At 36.4% G+C, this 18,768-nt stretch overlaps 1 protein-coding gene across 2 annotated transcripts in view; it reads right to left on the bottom strand.

Annotated features, from left to right (window-relative positions):
- The window catches only part of LOC131572766 (bridge-like lipid transfer protein family member 3B), a 47,089-nt gene that overhangs the window by 5,352 nt on the left and 22,969 nt on the right, over window positions 1-18,768 (bottom strand). For both annotated transcript variants that reach the window (XM_058826092.1, XM_058826093.1), the window contains exons 8-18: window positions 17,991-18,171; window positions 16,569-16,652; window positions 14,297-14,479; window positions 14,078-14,196; window positions 12,184-12,325; window positions 11,259-11,452; window positions 7,835-9,333; window positions 7,169-7,344; window positions 5,730-5,866; window positions 4,872-5,022; window positions 755-1,011 (exon numbers count right to left, since the gene is read on the bottom strand). In XM_058826092.1, coding sequence (XP_058682075.1) covers window positions 755-1,011; window positions 4,872-5,022; window positions 5,730-5,866; window positions 7,169-7,344; window positions 7,835-9,333; window positions 11,259-11,452; window positions 12,184-12,325; window positions 14,078-14,196; window positions 14,297-14,479; window positions 16,569-16,652; window positions 17,991-18,171 — 3,123 coding nt within the window. The remainder of the gene's footprint in view (window positions 1-754; window positions 1,012-4,871; window positions 5,023-5,729; window positions 5,867-7,168; window positions 7,345-7,834; window positions 9,334-11,258; window positions 11,453-12,183; window positions 12,326-14,077; window positions 14,197-14,296; window positions 14,480-16,568; window positions 16,653-17,990; window positions 18,172-18,768) is intronic.

Raw genomic sequence — 18,768 nt, 5'->3', positions numbered from 1 at the left:
AATGTAAAAATTATCTATATGTTTGTTTCTTTGTTTTTCTACACCCCTCAAAAAACCCCTTTATATTCAGGGGTTGTACAGCACAGAACTCACCATCTTCTTTAAATGTCTGAAAGTTCCCTAGGAGACTTGAGCAGAAGTGTCTTCTTAATGTTTTATTGTTAATATTTTAAGATATGGTGCTGAAAAATGCTTGCATTGTTTAGTATCTGTTTCTAGGTAGAGCAGAACATGAAATTTGGGTTGTAAGAAACAGTGTTCAAATGGTTTGTACTGGAATTCCATAACCTCTTTCCTTATTTTGTACAGAACTTTCATTGCAAGAACTATCCTCCAACTAGGAGAGATAAATAACCTTTAAAATCCATGGTGTGTAATTAGAAAACCATATCCTTTGCTAAGCAAAAGACCCCAGAACCAGAAAAAAGCAAATTGTGCCTCTAGAAGCTTGATCTACCTTACATATGAAATTCCCAGACACTGTCACTCTACAAGAAAGATTTGGGTGAGGAGGAAATAGTATAAAATATTAATTCATACAAATAGCTTGGTCATGCAGATAATTCCCCTCCAGGCATACCACAGAGCTAACCAAATCTATGGATTTTAAAATTGTTTTAGTGTTATCTAAAGACCTTTCAGAGCATGATAGCAGTTTCTTTGAAGTTAACTGTATCCAGATTAGTAGTTTATCATCAAAGAAACAAGAACACAATTTTTTTTAGAGCAGCCAAGTATCTCATTGTTAACATACTTTTAAATTAATCCTTGCATTAGAAACTTTTATCTTCATGGGCATCACTTCTGCGACAGTTTCATCTTCTAGAAAATGCTGAATGTTTGTGAGAGAAGATGTTAGAAATTCAGCACTGAAGTTCTCCACATGACACTGAAGAAACCCATTTTTTACAGCTAGCAGGGAATGTACAACAGCACTAGGCCCGCTTTCCCATCTCAGACTAATCTCAGGTGATGAATTAACAGGTCCAGCCACAGATTTACAGTCAGAACCTGTTGCAAAAAGAAAACAAATTTGCATTAAAATTTTGCATTTACAAAAAAAATCAATTATGATGTAATTTCTGCCTCTATTGTCCAACTGATTTTCCAAAAAGTACCATAGAGTTATTATTCATAAAAGGCAGTGTTGCAAATACAGAACTTCAGAGCAAATTTCTAAGTCTATCACGTCAATACAAAAAATAAAATAAAGAGTACATATAAGGGCTACTACCTCACTGTGACAAGAGAAAGGACAATGCAGAACTATCACCATCCACAAAAATAAAAACAATTTTTTTTTTTGTTGAAACAAGTGTTTTTGTTGAAACAAGTGTTTCCTTGGTGTCTTGACAATGGGAAAACAATTATTTTGCATGCTTTTCCACTAAGTCCTTAAATTTCAATTCAGGAAAACTAATATTAAAGTCACTTCACTCTCTCATGAGAGCAGGTGTTTTCTTGGAAAGGCTGAACTTCCTGACTTAGGAACCATAAACAGCAATGCAGTAAGATAGAGAATATGATCACATATGCATTACTTGAGTGGCAATAGATTTGAATGTTAAAAAACTCTATGACTTTCTTGCTAATTTCAGTATCTTTATACAGTAAAAACAATTGCAACGTTCAACTTAAAAAGTTCTAAAAACCAAAATAAACTAAACTAGAATAAAAATTTAAGGTAACCAGATGAGGTGCGTGAGCAGTATTCATTTCTTGTAAAAAATAGTTATCCTGTGGGATTCTCAAGTCATCTCATTACTATGATGGCTGACCTACAGAAATTATCTCTATGACAAGAATCACAGTCACAGAAACTATAGAACAAACAAGCATTGAAACTTGAAAGATATCTCAAGAAAGAAACTCAAGAAAAACCAAACAAATTACGTCAATTCATCATGCAACAGACACTGCCTAGAGCTACAGCAGCCTGACAACGTAATTGATTTGCTTTCCTATTTGTACATTAATTGTGTTCCTCTTCCTGTATAGTGTGCCAGTTCATGGATGACCGGGCACAGCAGCAGTCAGGACTCACACAGTTATCTACTGGCACTAGAATTGGGGTGGATGGACCCACTGTCAATCAGGCAAAGACCAATGGCAAGATGAACGTGAGGATCTTCAGCCTCTGCTGTGAACCAGAATCTCTCCCTTTGTTACCTCTGTAAACAGAGGTTTCCACAACACCAACGGCTCTTCCACAACTCCATCCTTAAATCTTTCCAATGTTTAAGAAGTGCTAAATCTCATATTCCCCTCCCCCACAAAACCCACACCAAAAACAAAGCAACCAACCAAAACCATAATACAAGTATCAACTATCTTTTTAGGCTCAGTCCAGAGGGAAGTGAATAAACTACCGGCAGCCCAGGAGAAGAAGAGGTACCCTCCAGATAGAAGAACAATGACCACTCAGTTCAATGAATCTCTGCAACTGGTTCAGGAAACTTAATTTCCCTCAAGGGCACATATACTTCCCACACATACAGATAAAGAAATAAGCAGTAGGTGCCCTAAGCATTTCTGCACCTGAAGAGAGTGCCTGCATCATTGCGGGAAGAATCAAAAATACACAAAAAGAGCAGAGGAAAAGACCACACATTCAGCCTCATCTTTGGGACAATTTTAATTATCTTGCAGATACCTGAAAGGGGCAGTGTCAAGGGAAGATGGAATAAAAAGTGTGCTAAAAATTTTGGAAGCTGCTGTGAACTGCTGTTGCCTTCTCACAAGCATGTTCAGCATGGTAAAATCTCAGTAAAAGCACAGCCCTCCCACAATACCTCTGCCATACTCCATCCTGCCTTCTTTTGCATTTGCTGCCAGGCAAGATCATTGCAATATTGCAGTCCTGCATCCAGCCCTGCATGGAACTGCACAGCTGCCATGCAGCCTTCAACTTAGTCCAGCTTTTAGCCACATTCTTCCCTTTTTACGTCTACTGCATTAACAGTATAGTAGATTTTAAGTAGCTATTTTCATCCAGAGCATCTTGTAGACTGTAATTATAACTTGAGTATTCACTGCATTGCATGGTTCCTCAGGTTGTTGGTTTTAACTGTTAATGCAGCACTTAAGGAAGTTTTATTAAAGGTCTTGAAGAACGAGATTGCTTTTATTGGGATATTATCGTACGCATTTGCTCAAATGTTCTTTTAGTTGTATTTTTTTACCATTAACTCTTTTAAACAGTCTCTTTTGATCTGTTTCTCAAGCTTTTTCCAAACTTTTCCTCTTTTTGTTCTAACTGAAATGATTATGAGACATGGGGAGTAGCAGCAGCTACAGAAGATTCCTGACAATACAGAAATCATAGTGGAGAGATGTACCTTATAGAATAGGAGTGACCAGCAATTCATAAAACCAAAAAAAAAGTATTGTTGGCTCACCTATTCAGGTACCCACCAGAAAGAGAAAAGGAAGAGATATGAAGTGGAAGTATCTGGAGATTCCAATCATGTCATACCTTTTCTATCCACAAAATAATTAGACAGTGCACAAGCCTCCTATTATCAGCTGAGAAGCATTATTATTATCAGAGGTTCAAGCTGTAGATACACACAAGAGCAGGAAGGTGGCATGTTCATACTATTTACTCCCACTGGCTTTTACAGAGGATATGGCAGATAACCAGGAATCAATCTGCCTGCTGCATGATCTGAACGTCAGCCATGAGTCCTCCCTGCTGGACCTTCTCCTAGCCTTCAGATGCTTGAATACAACACCATGCAACAGCTGCTCAGGCAGCAGCTGCTGGCAATGGCTCAGCTCACCAGTAAATGGATTCTTTAGCCAGGGCATCAGAGGCTGTACCACCTCTGAAGCTGAAGCACCTCCTGAACAAAAACCATGCTGATAGAAGGTTGGAATAAAAAAAATGGCAGCCAACAGCTGCTATAGCTATTTCCTGGGAAGGGAGCTGAACCAGAAGCAGGTGCGTCCGGGATCTCCCCCAAAAACCCTACAGTGTAACAGAGCTTACATCCAGCAATCCATGTAGAAGGCTGGAAGAGAGGAGCAAAGTGTCTGACGAGACACTGGTTGATCTAGCTGTGCAAATATCTGACTTGAAACTACACTCTGTATTAAGATTAGAATAAACAAAAAACCAACCAACCACCAAAACCCCCCAAAAACAAACAAAAAACCCAAACCAAACCAAAACCAGTTATCTGTCTTTAAAGCTCTTATTTCCTGACAGCGAAAAATTCTTTAATTTTTCTTAAACCTCATATTATAAACCTGATTAAACTGTGTGTGTCATTTAATCTAGAGAAACTGATCTTGAAAAAAAGAAACATTCCTTCAAAGTAAGGTACATTAAGTAAAATACTATTAGAGTCATAAGGGAGTTCCATCTTCACAAAACAGTAACACAGTGGAAGGTGTTGTGGTTCCACCTCACCAGCAGCCAGGCCCCACACAGCATCTCACTCCACCACCAGTGGGATTGGGGAGAGAACTGGGGAAAGAATTGGAAGGGTAAAGCCAGAAAACTTGTGGCTTAAAATAAAGACAGTTTAATAGGGAAAAAAATCCAAAACCACAGCCCCATACCAGTCACTATGAAGACAATTAGTTCTACCTCAGCCAAAACCAGCACATAATGTAGCTTACTTCATTTTCAAAAAAGCAAACTAATGACCAGAATTCAATGCAATGCACCTTTCTACCCACACAATCATACACAATTCTATTTACTTATTCTTCCTTTTTAGTGTATGGCAATAAAGAAAGAAAACAGAGATCTAAACCAGCATAAATGGGATGCTAGTCTAACATAAAACTTTGTTTGCATTTTTATTTACTTAGAACAAATGCTTCCAGCTCCAATTTCACCATACTAAATTGTTAGTTCTTACCAACAGTTCTGTTGCACTGATATTGTCGGACACCAATGTTTCCTAGTTGGTTTGGTATCACTTGGTTGACCTGTAAGCATATTTCTGTGTCTTCTCCTCTGATGTCAATTTCACCATTAACACCAAATACTTGAAAAACCACAACAGACATCTGTCGACAAAACCCAGATAAAACAATATAAGACTATAGAATGAATTTACAATGACTGTTTGTAAGGGATGTCTAAACCTTTTCCATCACAAAAGGAAAAAATCCCTCTGTATCCAATCCCTCTGTATCTGTGCTCACAGAAGCACAAAGCTTTCTCATTTTCTTCTTCTTTTCCTTTTGTATACATTGGCTTTATAATGGATTGCTCAACAGCCTGTCCAAAGACAGACACTTGTATTTATACCTCACTAACACCAACTCAGAACTGGCTAGAAAAGCCATGGATGTGACACAGAGTTTCCTTACTCTGACAGAGAAGCACATTACCTATGTGATACCTGAAATGTCAGGTATCTGACATTACCTACAACTGCATTCAACTTTAGGTGTTTCATAAGCACAACCAAGCACTTGCAGTGTTGAATCAGACCAGGTTAAAAAGCTATGATAGGCTACTAAACTTCAGCTATCTGCATAGTGGTCAGCCCATTTCTCTAATTACTGGGTTGCAGTATTTTTAAAAAAGAAGTAGAAGCCAGTTTTAAGGCAGCTTTGGTATCAGAAGATATGTGTTCATCATCATTACTACTATTTTGGGCTCATTTTTCTAATGACTTGAAAAATCACCTCTAAAAGAAGCCATTTCAGTTCTGTTTTAAGGTTTAATTTATGGAATCACATATTCTAATGAAATACAATAATATTACCATTTCTTCACTAGTCTCATGGGCATTTTCTGAAGCAGCACTCATGGCATCTGGAGATGACCCATCACAATTTTCAATCACTGTGCCTCCTTCATGGACATTTTCTGATGGACTTTGATAGTTTGTGGCTGTAATACCTTCCATATTTATATCAGAAAAAAGGCAAAGTTAGCTAAGCATAACCTGAATCACTCCTACATTAAGAATAAAGTCAGTGTCTGTTAGTGTATGCACACATTAACTCATTTTTAACATGAGCTGAATGGCTTATTAAGGAAATATCTATGATTGAACTGCCTTACAAAGAGGAAAGTTCTAGATGCTAATCAAAAGTAAAGCAGCATATTGTGACAGAACCAAACCCACACTCTACATGCATTGTTAAAAAATAACTGTGAAGGCATTTTTTAATCTTCCAAATCAAATAATATAAATGTGACCCAGCTGGAAAAAAAAATCCAAGTTGTGTATCTAAAATACTGCACAGTGCCTTTAGAGCAGATGCTTGTATGTTTAGAGAAGTAAGCTACATATCTTTTCATTAAAGCAATCATGATAGTGTTTCCTTGACAAATAGAAAGCATACTTAACCTACAGTTAAATATTGCTGAACAAACTAAAAAGACATATAAAGGTTATTTAAAATGGAAAATTTATTTTATGGCATACTCCCACATAAACACATGTAGGAATACTCCTACAATTCAAATACGTAACAGGCTTGCAAGTGTAGCAGTCTTCTCATTATTGCTCTAGACTGAAGAGAAATCCTACAGAAAAAAAATAGTCAGTCTTCATGCAAATTAGAATTATCAGAAAAGAGGTAGCAATAAGGTCTTCTTACTCTATTTCCTTACATGAGAAAATTATTTCATCAGTATATGCACAGATGAGCAAAAATTGGACAAATACCTGCTATCAGACAGTCAATAGCTGGGAACTACTCCTCAAGGGATGAGCTGCAAGGAGACTACCAAATCTATCTGCCTGGTAATTAGCACAGTGAGCATTAGTGAAAACTCATTTCTTTTTCATCCACTTCTAAAATGAAAGCTTCTTTACCACTTCAAGTGTAACACTGATTCAGGCTACAACCTGTAAGTACTTGCAGCCAAAGCAGTTGCATTTAAGCACAGCAAGAAACAAGTTCTCCTTAATTCAGATTTGCAACACAGCACTTCAATGCTCTTACTTTCCTTAAGAGAGGAAAATTAAGCAGTGTTAAAATTAAATAGTGCTGCTTAAGGAGCACACATTATCCCTTTCCCCTGAAAAGACATATGGTGAATACACTTCATATTACTGGTGAAGGCAACAGAAATAGTCTTGTATTTGTAAAGTATCCAGGATTTGCTGGACTAGAATCCTTTTGAGCAGGACTTTAATAACAAACAACATTTTCATGTATTGCTTAAAAATATTTAATTAAACCAACTTACCTTTCTCCAGAAAGCTTTGACTATCACTTCCATCACTCTCTATCAAATGATCCTCTAACATCATACTATCAATAGAGATGGTGTCCAGAGAGACTTGTGAAGGACTTCTCTTCATATTTTTGTAAGAAACAGAGAATGCAGGGAGGTTGGATGAGCAGCGTTCCTTAGGCTTGCCACTTTTAAAACAAAAAGATATGAAGACATTATTATTTAAAATTAAAGGAAATACATAGAAGTTACTTTAAAATTTTTTCTCTAAACCAGGCAAGATATAAAAGAAAAAATCTGATTATTCAAGTATCCTTTGCTAAGTAAAAGAAGTAAATCTAGAAACAATATACATTCATGTAGGTATTTGTGTCAATACTTCTCTCAATACACATTTCCTAACATTTAAACTGAAAACAAATAGTTTAAATCAATTGGCTAACGCTTCATTTTAACTTTCACTGAATGCTGGATACTGCATAACTTCTTACATGCTTTAAAAATTTTCATCTACTAGAGCACAGAATCACAGAACAGCCTGAGTTGGAAGGATCATTGAGTCCAACTCCTAAGATGTTCCCTCCTTGACTGCTAAAAGTACTAAAAGTCTGTGGCAAACAAGATTGATAAATATTTTCAATGACTAGGAAAACTGATTCAGTATTAAATCTTCTATACCTTGAAGAAGGCTGGGATGCAAACATTTTAACTGAAGTCACTTTCTCTTTGTTGATTTCAAGCTCTTCAGATTCTAAGGCAGTTTCTGTTTCCAAGTCAGTGACTTGGTTAGGACAGCCTTCAGTTGTGCCTTCCTGTTCGTTTAACTTATTTGAGAATATGTTTCTGTCATCCTCTTTATCAATGAAAAATTCAGTAGAATCTTCTCTCTTATTTAGAATGGACACTGAATCCCTAGGATTCAAACTACTTTTCTCACTTAGAGGTCCACAGACCTCTTCTGAATCACTTCTACTAAAAAGTCCACTGCTTGCTCCTTCACTTGTATCTCCCAAACCTTTATCTGATGCATCATCAGAAAATGACATTGCTTTCTGAAAATCCGTATTACTGTCTGATTTAAACAAAAGAGGATCTATCAAAATTCCTTTACTAACTTCGGCATTCAGAGGCTTGCAGTCATTTACATAACCAAAATTAGTAATACCAGCTTCCACTATCTTACTACCAACTAATTTACTCTCTGAAGTAAGAGTTTCCCCATTTCCCACAGGGGAGAGTTCTGATGGCACGGGACCTCCTTCCTCCTCAAGAGGAGATTTACAAGGGTTTCCCTGAGTCACCGGATGGAGCAGTAAGGCTACTTCTGCACTTTTCAGTAGAATCCCAATGCAGACATCTGTTTGCTTTGCAGGTCTTCCTGTCACTGCCTCTACATCATTCCTTAAGTTTTCCAGTAGCAATACAAGAGATTCATGGAGAAACAGCAAAAAAAGGTACTGGTAGTGATTGATCTGCACGCTTACATGTTTTTGAACATGGACAAGAACATTTACGTCTGCATCGGAGGAAGAGCTTTCAGAAAGCGCTCCTGAAGTCTCAGACATTTGAATGCCATTGGTTGAGGGCTCAATCTCACTGCTGTAATACTCCTTTAGAAGTTTCTTACGTTGCAATCTATTAGAGAGATCACTAGATTCACTTTTTGGAATGTTGAAGGCTGACTGATTATGGGTTACCAGCTCTTTTTGTGACTTTGCAAATCTTATTGGCTGGCAAATCCAAAGTGAAAGTGGGAAGGAGTCCACAAAGTTTATTGGCCGGCCTTTCCCGCTTTTTGTTCCTTCATAATCTACCCAAAACTGGGAAAAATGCATGGCCCAAACATCAGTAGCTGCAGATGTCTTTAATGCATATTTATTCAATTCTGGGATGATATAACCTTTATAAACATCGTGCATTCTGGTATCTTGTTCATGAGCGTGTCTCTGGAAGATTGGATGTAAAAGATTAAAATTTTTGGGGGACTTAGGAAAAGTGGTAAAAGTTCTACTGAAAAATTCAGAATCCTTGAAGTTCTGAAACAAAGCTTCAAGATCAGAGTGTCTGCAGTTTGGTGAGCATCTGGTATTCGTAGCAATCATCTCTGAACTTTGAATGGAAAGTGCACGAGGTTGATCTTTATGAATTTCAGGCTTGTTTTCAAATGGGATTATGATCTGCAAGGGAGAAATAGATTTTGTCTAGTTAAAAATACGTAGATTAAGAAGGTATACAATTAAACAAAATTATAGCCGTAACAGTTTATACAAAGGAATATAATTACAGTTTTATGGGAAATCAAGTACGGTGACACAGAACAGTGTCGGGCTCACAGATAATGATTTATGTTTTCTCTCATTTTTAAGAAGGATGCTGTGGCATCAATATTTGTACAAAACATATTTCTTATCTGAAGGTCTTAAATTTAGTTCAACTGTATTAGGCTGAAGTGGCTAATTTCTTCAACTCAAGCAGCTTAGTAGAAAGTTTCTTCAAGTGTTTCCAAAATGTACAGCTTTGAAAAACAAAGAATTATAATTTGGAGTTCAGTCTGGCATATCAGATAGGCTTTTTCACTGTACCGAGTACTACAATATTTTATTTCTATGTTAAGATACAAGCAAACAGTTAAATGTGCTAATGCAACTAATATTTTTAGTATCACAGAATATAGATCAGGTATTCTTGACAATTATTTGATAATCATAATACATTTGTTTCAGGAAAATAATAATATACTTCAACTCCTAAAGAACAACAAAATAGTTCAACACACTGTATTTAACCTGCATAATTTTAGTGCATATTTTAAAGTAAACATATTTTATGCCAAATCCTGAATCTTAAATTGTTAACATAAACCTTGGCCACTCTTGTTTTGCAAATATCAGTGAAACTGCCTTCTATCACAATATCTCCATTATGAATCTAGAAAGCAGGAGTAAAAAAAGCATTCATAAAGATACTTAAAAGGGTAATGGTAAAAGGTAATGAAAACTTCCTCATTTCACTTAAAAGGTAATGAAGCTTCCTCATTTAAATACAAGGATTCAGAAAAAAATAACCAATAAAATAATTGACTATATGCTATGTAAACATCAATTCATCATTTTCTAGAATAAAAATAATGCTCTTAATACAGGGGTGACATAATTAATATGACTCAAGGTTTGAGAATCAAGAATACTTTTATCCTCTTGTAGTTTAGTAGGCATTTCACATATAATAATTCAGTATCAGATCAATCTATATTTGCAGATTTCCAGTTGTTTGCTGTTAATAACTGTTTTTATTCAGTACAAACCATGTCCTTGTAAAGTTCCATTAAGAACGTAGCAAGAGCTTAGAAAGATAACCCTTGGTTCATATGCTGACTTTTTAGAACTCTTGAAACCTGCTGTGGGCACCACTGAAAAGACTTTTTTTGTTCAACCCCGGAACCATGGAAATCAATGAAATGCCCATTGCAAACAGGGGATGAGTGAGAAATTTATCTTCTCAATAATCCTTTTTTTACAAAGAAGGAGAAGTCAAGGGAAGCACATATTCGATGTTCAGCTGCGTTAACAAGCAACACTCCTCTGGAATAAGAGTACAGAGAACTCATGTACCTGAACTACACCAACAGCCAGCATGAAACAGAAAATGGTGAGAATGGGTTTTGGAGAAGGAAATAAACCTTCAGGAGGTTTATTCAGGATTCAGGATTCACCAACAAGTCAAAAGAGTTTTGATATAATACAACCAGAAGAACAAGGGAAGGCCCTTGCATTGATATAGAGTACAAATATTAATTTTTCACTAGTTATTTTTACTTTAGTGCTCAATTTCTTTTTAGTTCTGCTATGTCAAGTTCACTGACCACAGGGAAATAATTTGTTAGTACTCCCACTCAGATCTTCAATAAAAAACCTAAACACCCAAATATCAAAACCAAAATATCAGAACTCAGATGAAGGAGTACAAGAAACAAGATGCCTGTCTTCAAACAATCATATTCTTTTAGAGAAGTATTTCTTCATTCATTTAGGTATTTGTAAGAGAATAAGAGAAGAAATGGTCTTCCAAGGAAGCACAAAACCCTCACTCAATGACAGCATACCTTTAACATTAGTCCATCCACTCTCACATCAACATGTTCATCTGACTTTGAATTGTCATTTAACTTGTACATGGCCATGAACTGAATAAGACTCTGTTTCAAATCCAACACAAACTGGTTTAGCCAAAGAATACTTCTCTGATCCAGGGTGAACTGTAAAGCATTCAGCTGGCCATACAAATTTGGACATGGAACTAAAAGAGAAAAGAAAACAAAACCATGAGAATAAGTAAAAAGTTTATGGGTTGTTTTTTTTTTGGTTTTTAAATGATTGCAAACTTATATTTTCACCACTACTTTTCATCAGAGAAAGAACCTGGTCCTCTAGTCTCAAGGAAAAATTAATTGTTAAGGGATACTTGAAGCGATGCCTATTTCCCTCATTCCAAGCAAGTGACTGATTTGGAGTAACTAAGAATAGAATTAAGTCTGAAGAAATGGGGAGAATATTCTCATTACAGAGGAAGGGCAAGACCACAGAAATTTGCTGTCCTCAAGTTCCATCCCCAAGAAATCCACTAGCATTTCTGTATATAAAAAAAGGCTAGCCACAGAACACAGTCCTACAAATAACTCCAGCAGCTCTTCATTATATTTTAGGCATTACTGCAACAGTTTGAGTTCTTTTATGTAGTCAGACAGTGAAACTGCAGAAACAATATGTGGATGCTGGAGAATGAATAATTCATGTGCCAGTAAAAATGCTGCAAGTGTTTTCAGACTGAAAAACCATGTTTATAAAAAACAGTATTAACAGGAGTTTGCCAGGAGCAAGCACTGTGGAAATGGAGCAGTCTTGTGCTCTATCCATTTTAGAAAGCCATTACCTATTTCTGAGCTTGAAGCTTCACAAAGGTGAAAGTAACACACAAAATTTATGATTCAGTACAAAAAAAAAAAAAGGGAAAAAAAAAGGAAGTCTTACTAGGAAAGTCCTTTCCATCTGGGTAGTAATATTCAGTGAATTCAATATGAATAGCTGGCATTTCTGGTGGAAGATAAAGTGACTTTTTATTGCAAGAGATCAGAGCTTTAGGGGAAGAACGACACTGGTCTGCTGTTGAAACCTGTAAAAGATGAAAGATTACTTCATTAACACATTACATTCTTATGAATGATTAAGCATTTGCAATTGCACAGTACTGTCCCTAGTGAGGTTCCACTGTTCTCGGGTGTAGGCCCCCAAACATCACAACACAAAGTACAACACACAGTGCTGACAAAAAACTTAACTGCCTTGTAGCAGAAATGACTCACATAGAACAGTTTTGCATGAAAACTGTTTTAAAGGTACCAGATCCCCTTACTTCATAAGAGGCAAGAGGCAGCAAGTCACTTTCAAAGGTGTTCAGCAGAAGCCTAGAATGATCTGATTTTTTACTGCAAATACTACAGCTCCTGTTGAAACATTTACACTTGGATAGAGTGCATTTCCATACAGTCTGGTCTAGATAAGGGATGGATAAGCTAGATAAGTTTATTACACATTAGGTAGTTCCTGTATTGTTGTAAGAACAAATTCCGGTACACGGGCCAACTCTCAAACTGTCCATGAAGCAAGGTGTTCAGCATGCACCTGGCAGAGATGTGTATGCTTGGATATGCCTGAAAGTCTGCTTCACAGGAGAATCAAGACACTATGGAACAGTAATCTCCATTTCCTTTCCCTTACAATTAAATTATGAAACAAATAAGATATCAATATTTGATATATATTAGGCCTTAAATTTCATTGAATGTGTCTTAGTTTAAAAAGTATGTTGGCAAAACAAAGCTTTTCCATTCAACAGCTAGGAGGTCAAACTGCTAGTTTGAAATTACTCAATGTATTAATATTGAATATATGATGTCTACCAAAATGAGTTTCACTGGAAATAATGAATACATGACCTTTATAAGCCTGCTTCACTCTATGTAGCTGTTTTCAAGAGGTAAATATATCTGCATTAACACACACAAAAATTCAAGTAAAACGATCTATTTAGAAAAATAGCTTTTAGGAAATTGCATAGAAATAATGGCAACTTAAAAACTGAAACTGTGTTTGTGTAGAGAGGAGAAGACAAGAGCAGAAGGCAAAGGGAAACATGAACAGTACAAAACAATAGTATAAAACCACTTCAAATCCAGATGAAGGCTCCCAGCAACAATCAGCAATCTCCCACAGAACCAGAAGTGATATGGCAGAATAGTGTTGGAAATTAGAAAAAGAGCAAGCAAAAATCACAGTGATAAAGGACACACACTAAACATTTTTGTTAGGACCTGAAACTTAAGAGTATATCCTCCCACATCACTAGCATTCTGCCTAATGGAGATACGCTTCTCTAGTTCACTTGCCTCAGAATAGTCAATTTGGACCCCAACAAGCACCTAAATCTACTCATTCTAACAAAGGGGAGGGAGATGGAAATGGTCAAAGTGTCTGCTCAAAGTATCACTGGAGACAGAGTGGCTGGAATAGATTTTAAAAACTTAATAAAACTTCTTAACAGTTTTTAATGTACTTTGAAAAATATAAGAAAATCATGATATACAAAACCACATATTAAAATATTGGGCACATAAGATCATACAATGAAAAGACTGCATTTTAATTCCAAATTCATAATTTGGAGAATAATAGAACTTAGATCCAACACAATTGTGATAGGATCACTATTTTATCAAAGCAGAAGCAGGTCAGTAAAGGTCTAATCCAATAATAAATTGAAAGACTCATTAATTTCAATGGGCTTCATATTGTCCGTTAAAAACCACAGTTACGTAACAGTCAAGGGTGGAGTAACACCAGTTTTACTAACTTAAAAGAAATGTACCTGATATATATTGAAATCTGCAAGTCTAACCACAATGGGACTAGACATCAGTTTGCCCTTTGGTTGCTGGGAAGATACAGAGGAAGCCCTAGATGTTCCTTTTGGTATCTGTTCCTTGCCTGTAAGAAATAATAGTGACGTAATTATTGAAAAGAACACTTTTTTTTCATGGTTTTAATATATCTTGGAAGTAGAGAATTAGTGATGTAAACAAAATACCTGTTTGTAGGTTCTGAGGAGATACAGCAGGTGGTGATTTGGGAGGAGAATCTATGACCTGATCCTTCACAGCCTGCTTAAGCAATTCAACATTGCTTTTGAATTCATTTAATAATTCTTTGGCCCATCCACTTCTGGTTTTAGTGGCATCACTATAATGCATCCAGTGATCACAGCCATCGCCTGAAAATAAGATAAATGGGGAAAATATTAGCTCATTTGAAATTTTTTTTTTAACAGGATTAAAAGTTTCCACTATTTCACAAGTATTCTTTGAACTATAAGCTCATTGCATGCTGTAATTATAGAACAACAGCAGTCATACCAGACGTTAAAACAGAAGTTATATATTCCATAAACCAAGTCTCAGCACTTCACGAAATCACTCAGAATATAGCATTGCCAGCTGCCTTATAACACCACTAACACTCAAAACATCATTGGATATTTTCAGTTCAGAGAAATCTTATGACACATTAATGTCATATGTGAGAACATGCAAAAAAATGTTCAATTGAAAAAAAAAAGTGAGAGCAAGTAACAGAACGATGTTCTCATGCTCACTTTTTCCAAGCTTATCTTTCCTGCCAGAACTGTGTCCTAAGACGTTCCTGGTCCCTTTCCAGAAATGTATTCTTTTTGTCTTGGTTCTCTAGCACCTTTATGGCACACAAACAACAAGGTAAGTTCAAGAAGTGCTGCAGCACACACAGCCTTAAAAATCAATCTCACTGGAAATTCTTTTGTTCCTTTTTTCAATTCCAACATGTTTCTATTGGTCAAGCACTCAAACCTCTGAAAGAAGTTCAAATAGTCCCTGTAAAGGCATTCTACTAACCTGTTCAATAATAAGGATGCAATAACTTCTTTCAGTTGGTACATCATTCTTTAAATACTACCATGTGAAAATTTACTTTATCTGGGACTTATACTGGGGATGAGCAAATACATTTGCTATTAAAATAGGAAAATTACTTTGGAAAAAAATGGTATTTCACATCTAAATACAAATATTGGAGCATGAAATGGATGTTTAGGGTGGCATCTATAACAAGAGAAGACATTTTCCCCCACCCCTCTTCTGCACAGTTATCTTTGTCAGTTATTATCATTTTTATAGCTAAGGAAGAAGATAAAGGAACAGGGAAGAAACCAGAAAGGGAACAGTAGGACAAAGATGCATTAGACTGAAGTCCATGACACTGGGATTCTCCAAAACAGAGCTAGCACGGGGCTACTCCAAGCAAATGCACACAGACTCCAAAGGACCTACAGGACTTGGTTAGCAACACCATGGGGAAAGCTCTAACTCCCCTTCTGGGAAGTCAGTTTGTGCAGCTGCCTCTCTGAAGTGCTTGAACACTAATACATGCAGCATTATGTGGGAGCAGGGCAGCCACACCGCTGTCTGCAGTTGCAGGATCTCATCAGGATCACAGACACGTGGCGAGACAGCACACACAACTGAAATGCTGCGAGGCATGAACAGGGGCTTTTGGGGAGCACGAGAGGGCATGCAGGGCAAGAGTGGTGGGAATAGATGGAGCTCAGCCTTGGGATGGATCATCAGCCAACTGACAGTTTACAGGTCAGGAGTAAAGGACAGACCAACATGGATGATGATGTGGATTTCTGCTCCAGACCATCTAATAAGGAAGATGATCAGACCCTCGTTCTTGTCACATGCTTTGTAATGTATCCTCTTTAAAATGTTTTAGATTTCTACTAGAAATCATTTATGAGAAATGTTTTATTTGTAAGAAACATGTCTTTGGAAATTGCTAACTTTTTTAAATAACATTTCTTAACAAAAGGCTACATAATTGAACCTTGACACACTGAGATTCTTGTTCAGCAAAATAACATAAAAAGCAAAACACTGATTGGAAACAGATATAAAATTATAGATTTCTATATATTAAAAAATCTAACAGATTGATTCTTGCAAATATCCAATTACTGAATTTTAAATATGCAATACTGCATTCCTCTGTCACCACAAAATTCTCTTCATGTCAGAAATGTGTAAACACTATTTTGTTGACCAAAGAAAACAGTGAAAAGCATTTGGCCTAAACCAGCTAATTTGCAGAAATAAAATTGGTTCCCAGGTTGTTGCTTTTGTTGTTTGTTTTTTGTATATAGAAGGAAGTAAAAAGGGGTGTTTCAAACGGTTTGAGCACAATTATCCAAGATGTATACATGTAGCATTTTAGCATTCAAGGAAGATAGTTACAGTCACAGGTAATTCATGAAATGCTCACTTTCATACCTGCTTTGTGAAATGGATAGTAGTCCACTGTTAAATAGCTGAAGGAAAGCTGCATGGCCCCTCCTGTAACACGTCTGTTTGGGTCTGTAAAACAAGACAATACTTGGCTCTGTGAACTTTGCATTTAGCATGTCAGTTCTCATATTGCTGTAATCCTTTAAACACCTAACAGCTACTACTTTCTTCCCTTTACTGTCTCTCCTTACAACCTCACTATCTCCCCTCAAAATTTTCATTCAGATAGTCTTCATTGGTTTCTAAAGATCAGCTTGCAGAATTCCATACTCAGTCATTACTTACAAAGTGCATACTGTTTTCAATGATATTAAAAAGACAACATTTTGAAAACATATTACTGCAGTTTTTCTGAAACAAAACTTCTTACACTGAATATATGATTATGATCAGTCTTTGAAGTCAACATTTACTTTCAAGAATACTATATAATATAATTTTGACAAATATTGCATTAAAGAGGTCTTCTGAGAATCATCTCTTCTGACTTTTTCCACTGTTAAATTTAAACTTCATGGCTAAAAATAAAGGACCAATAAAAAAATCTCACTAGGAGTGATAAATTCCAACTGTCATAGATACACTGCATGTAAAGAAATATGTCTCTAGCCAGTGAACCTTATGCTCTGCTGCTCTGAAAGTGTCTTCCCTAATCAAGGAAATGCATTTGATAAGCCCTATGTTTTTCATGCTCTTCTTCAGCAGACCTTGTATGTTTCCATAAATTTTTCAGGGACTAACCAGTTTCTTGGATACCTACTAATATTTTACTCTCCTATGATCACTTTTAAAAGGCATGAAAAAAGTGCCCTTATTTGTCTTTTTTTTTCTGGTTCTAAATATAACTACATATAATAAGCTTTTGTTAAAAAGAAGCAATGCAAGATTTACACACAATATTGTAAGGTCACAGGACACTTGTTCCATTCTTTCCATGTGCCACAGACCATACCAAATTTTCTAAATTAGTAAAACAAAGAGGACTGCTCTTTTATTAGTCTGTATTTATAAGAGTATTACAGAAGCAGATTGTATAGTGACCCCTTCAAGCCACAAGAATGTTGCCACTGCATTCTTCACAACCAGTTAACTTAGAAAAAAATGCAGCAGTAACAATCAGACTGAAATAATCAGTTCCTAGAAAAAGAAAAGGCACAGAAGGTGCTAATACTCTTAGGTTTTGCACTTATTCTAAAATAATTACACTTAATAATGAAATGTTATCCTAAGAGAGCCACCTAAATAGTTTTACATGAGTCCACAGATACTGGAGACAATTCTAACTATTCCTCTGAACTAAAGTCTCTTGACTTTATTGTATTATTTTTGTCTCACTGTATTCCTCAGTATGTCTCCCCAAAGATGATTATGATTCATAGACATGCTACTTTAAAAAAAAAAAATTACCTTTCTCTTTAGAATGGATGTCATCACATATATGTAGGTCCAAGTGGGAAATTACTAAGTGATAAGAAGTTTCCTTAACATCAAAATCATTAAACAATTTTACTATTGCATCATTTTGATCAGGTGCTGCTGTTGTCTGGTGCGCTTTCACCTGCTGGGAGCTGGGTGCAGGGGCAGAGATCTGTAAAAACATTTAGTCAACCACATCAATTTATAACGCTTATTGTTTCTTTCAATAGGTATCCATCTATTTACATAAAACAGGCGTTTGAAACAAGGAAAAAATCTGCATGATATGCATTCCCCATTGGATCACTACTGAGATTTAAGTGTACTGTTTTAGAATAAAGCTAAGCTGAGCTAATGGATGTGTGCACAGTACTGCAGTGCCAGTTAGTTCCCCATTCCTCACACTTCCTTACACTCCTGCCACTTGCAGCACTGGCATTTTTCTAACTTTCGCTGCAAGCTGTTCAGGGAACTAAACCAACAGTGGGCTCCTTTCTGCTAATTTAGCTCCTCAAGCTACATCACAATAGGGTCAAACATGAGTTTGGCAGTGTCAGAGAACAGGTGAGATGCAAGTACAGGGCACTGAAGAATCAGAACCTCCCTACTCAAGAGCAGGTAGCCATTAGATTGCTGTGGCTAAACCTTCACACCACAGCATAAAGCATCAGGGCCAGCACAAGAACTGAACTCCCTGTTACAGTACACTGGCTTTTATTCTAAGAGACTCTCTACAACTGACTGTACCCAGTAATCAATCATGTTTTAT

Source organism: Poecile atricapillus, chromosome Z, assembly GCF_030490865.1.
Source record: "Poecile atricapillus isolate bPoeAtr1 chromosome Z, bPoeAtr1.hap1, whole genome shotgun sequence".
Lineage (NCBI taxonomy): Eukaryota > Metazoa > Chordata > Aves > Passeriformes > Paridae > Poecile > Poecile atricapillus.
This window is presented reverse-complemented; position numbering and strand designations above follow the sequence as displayed.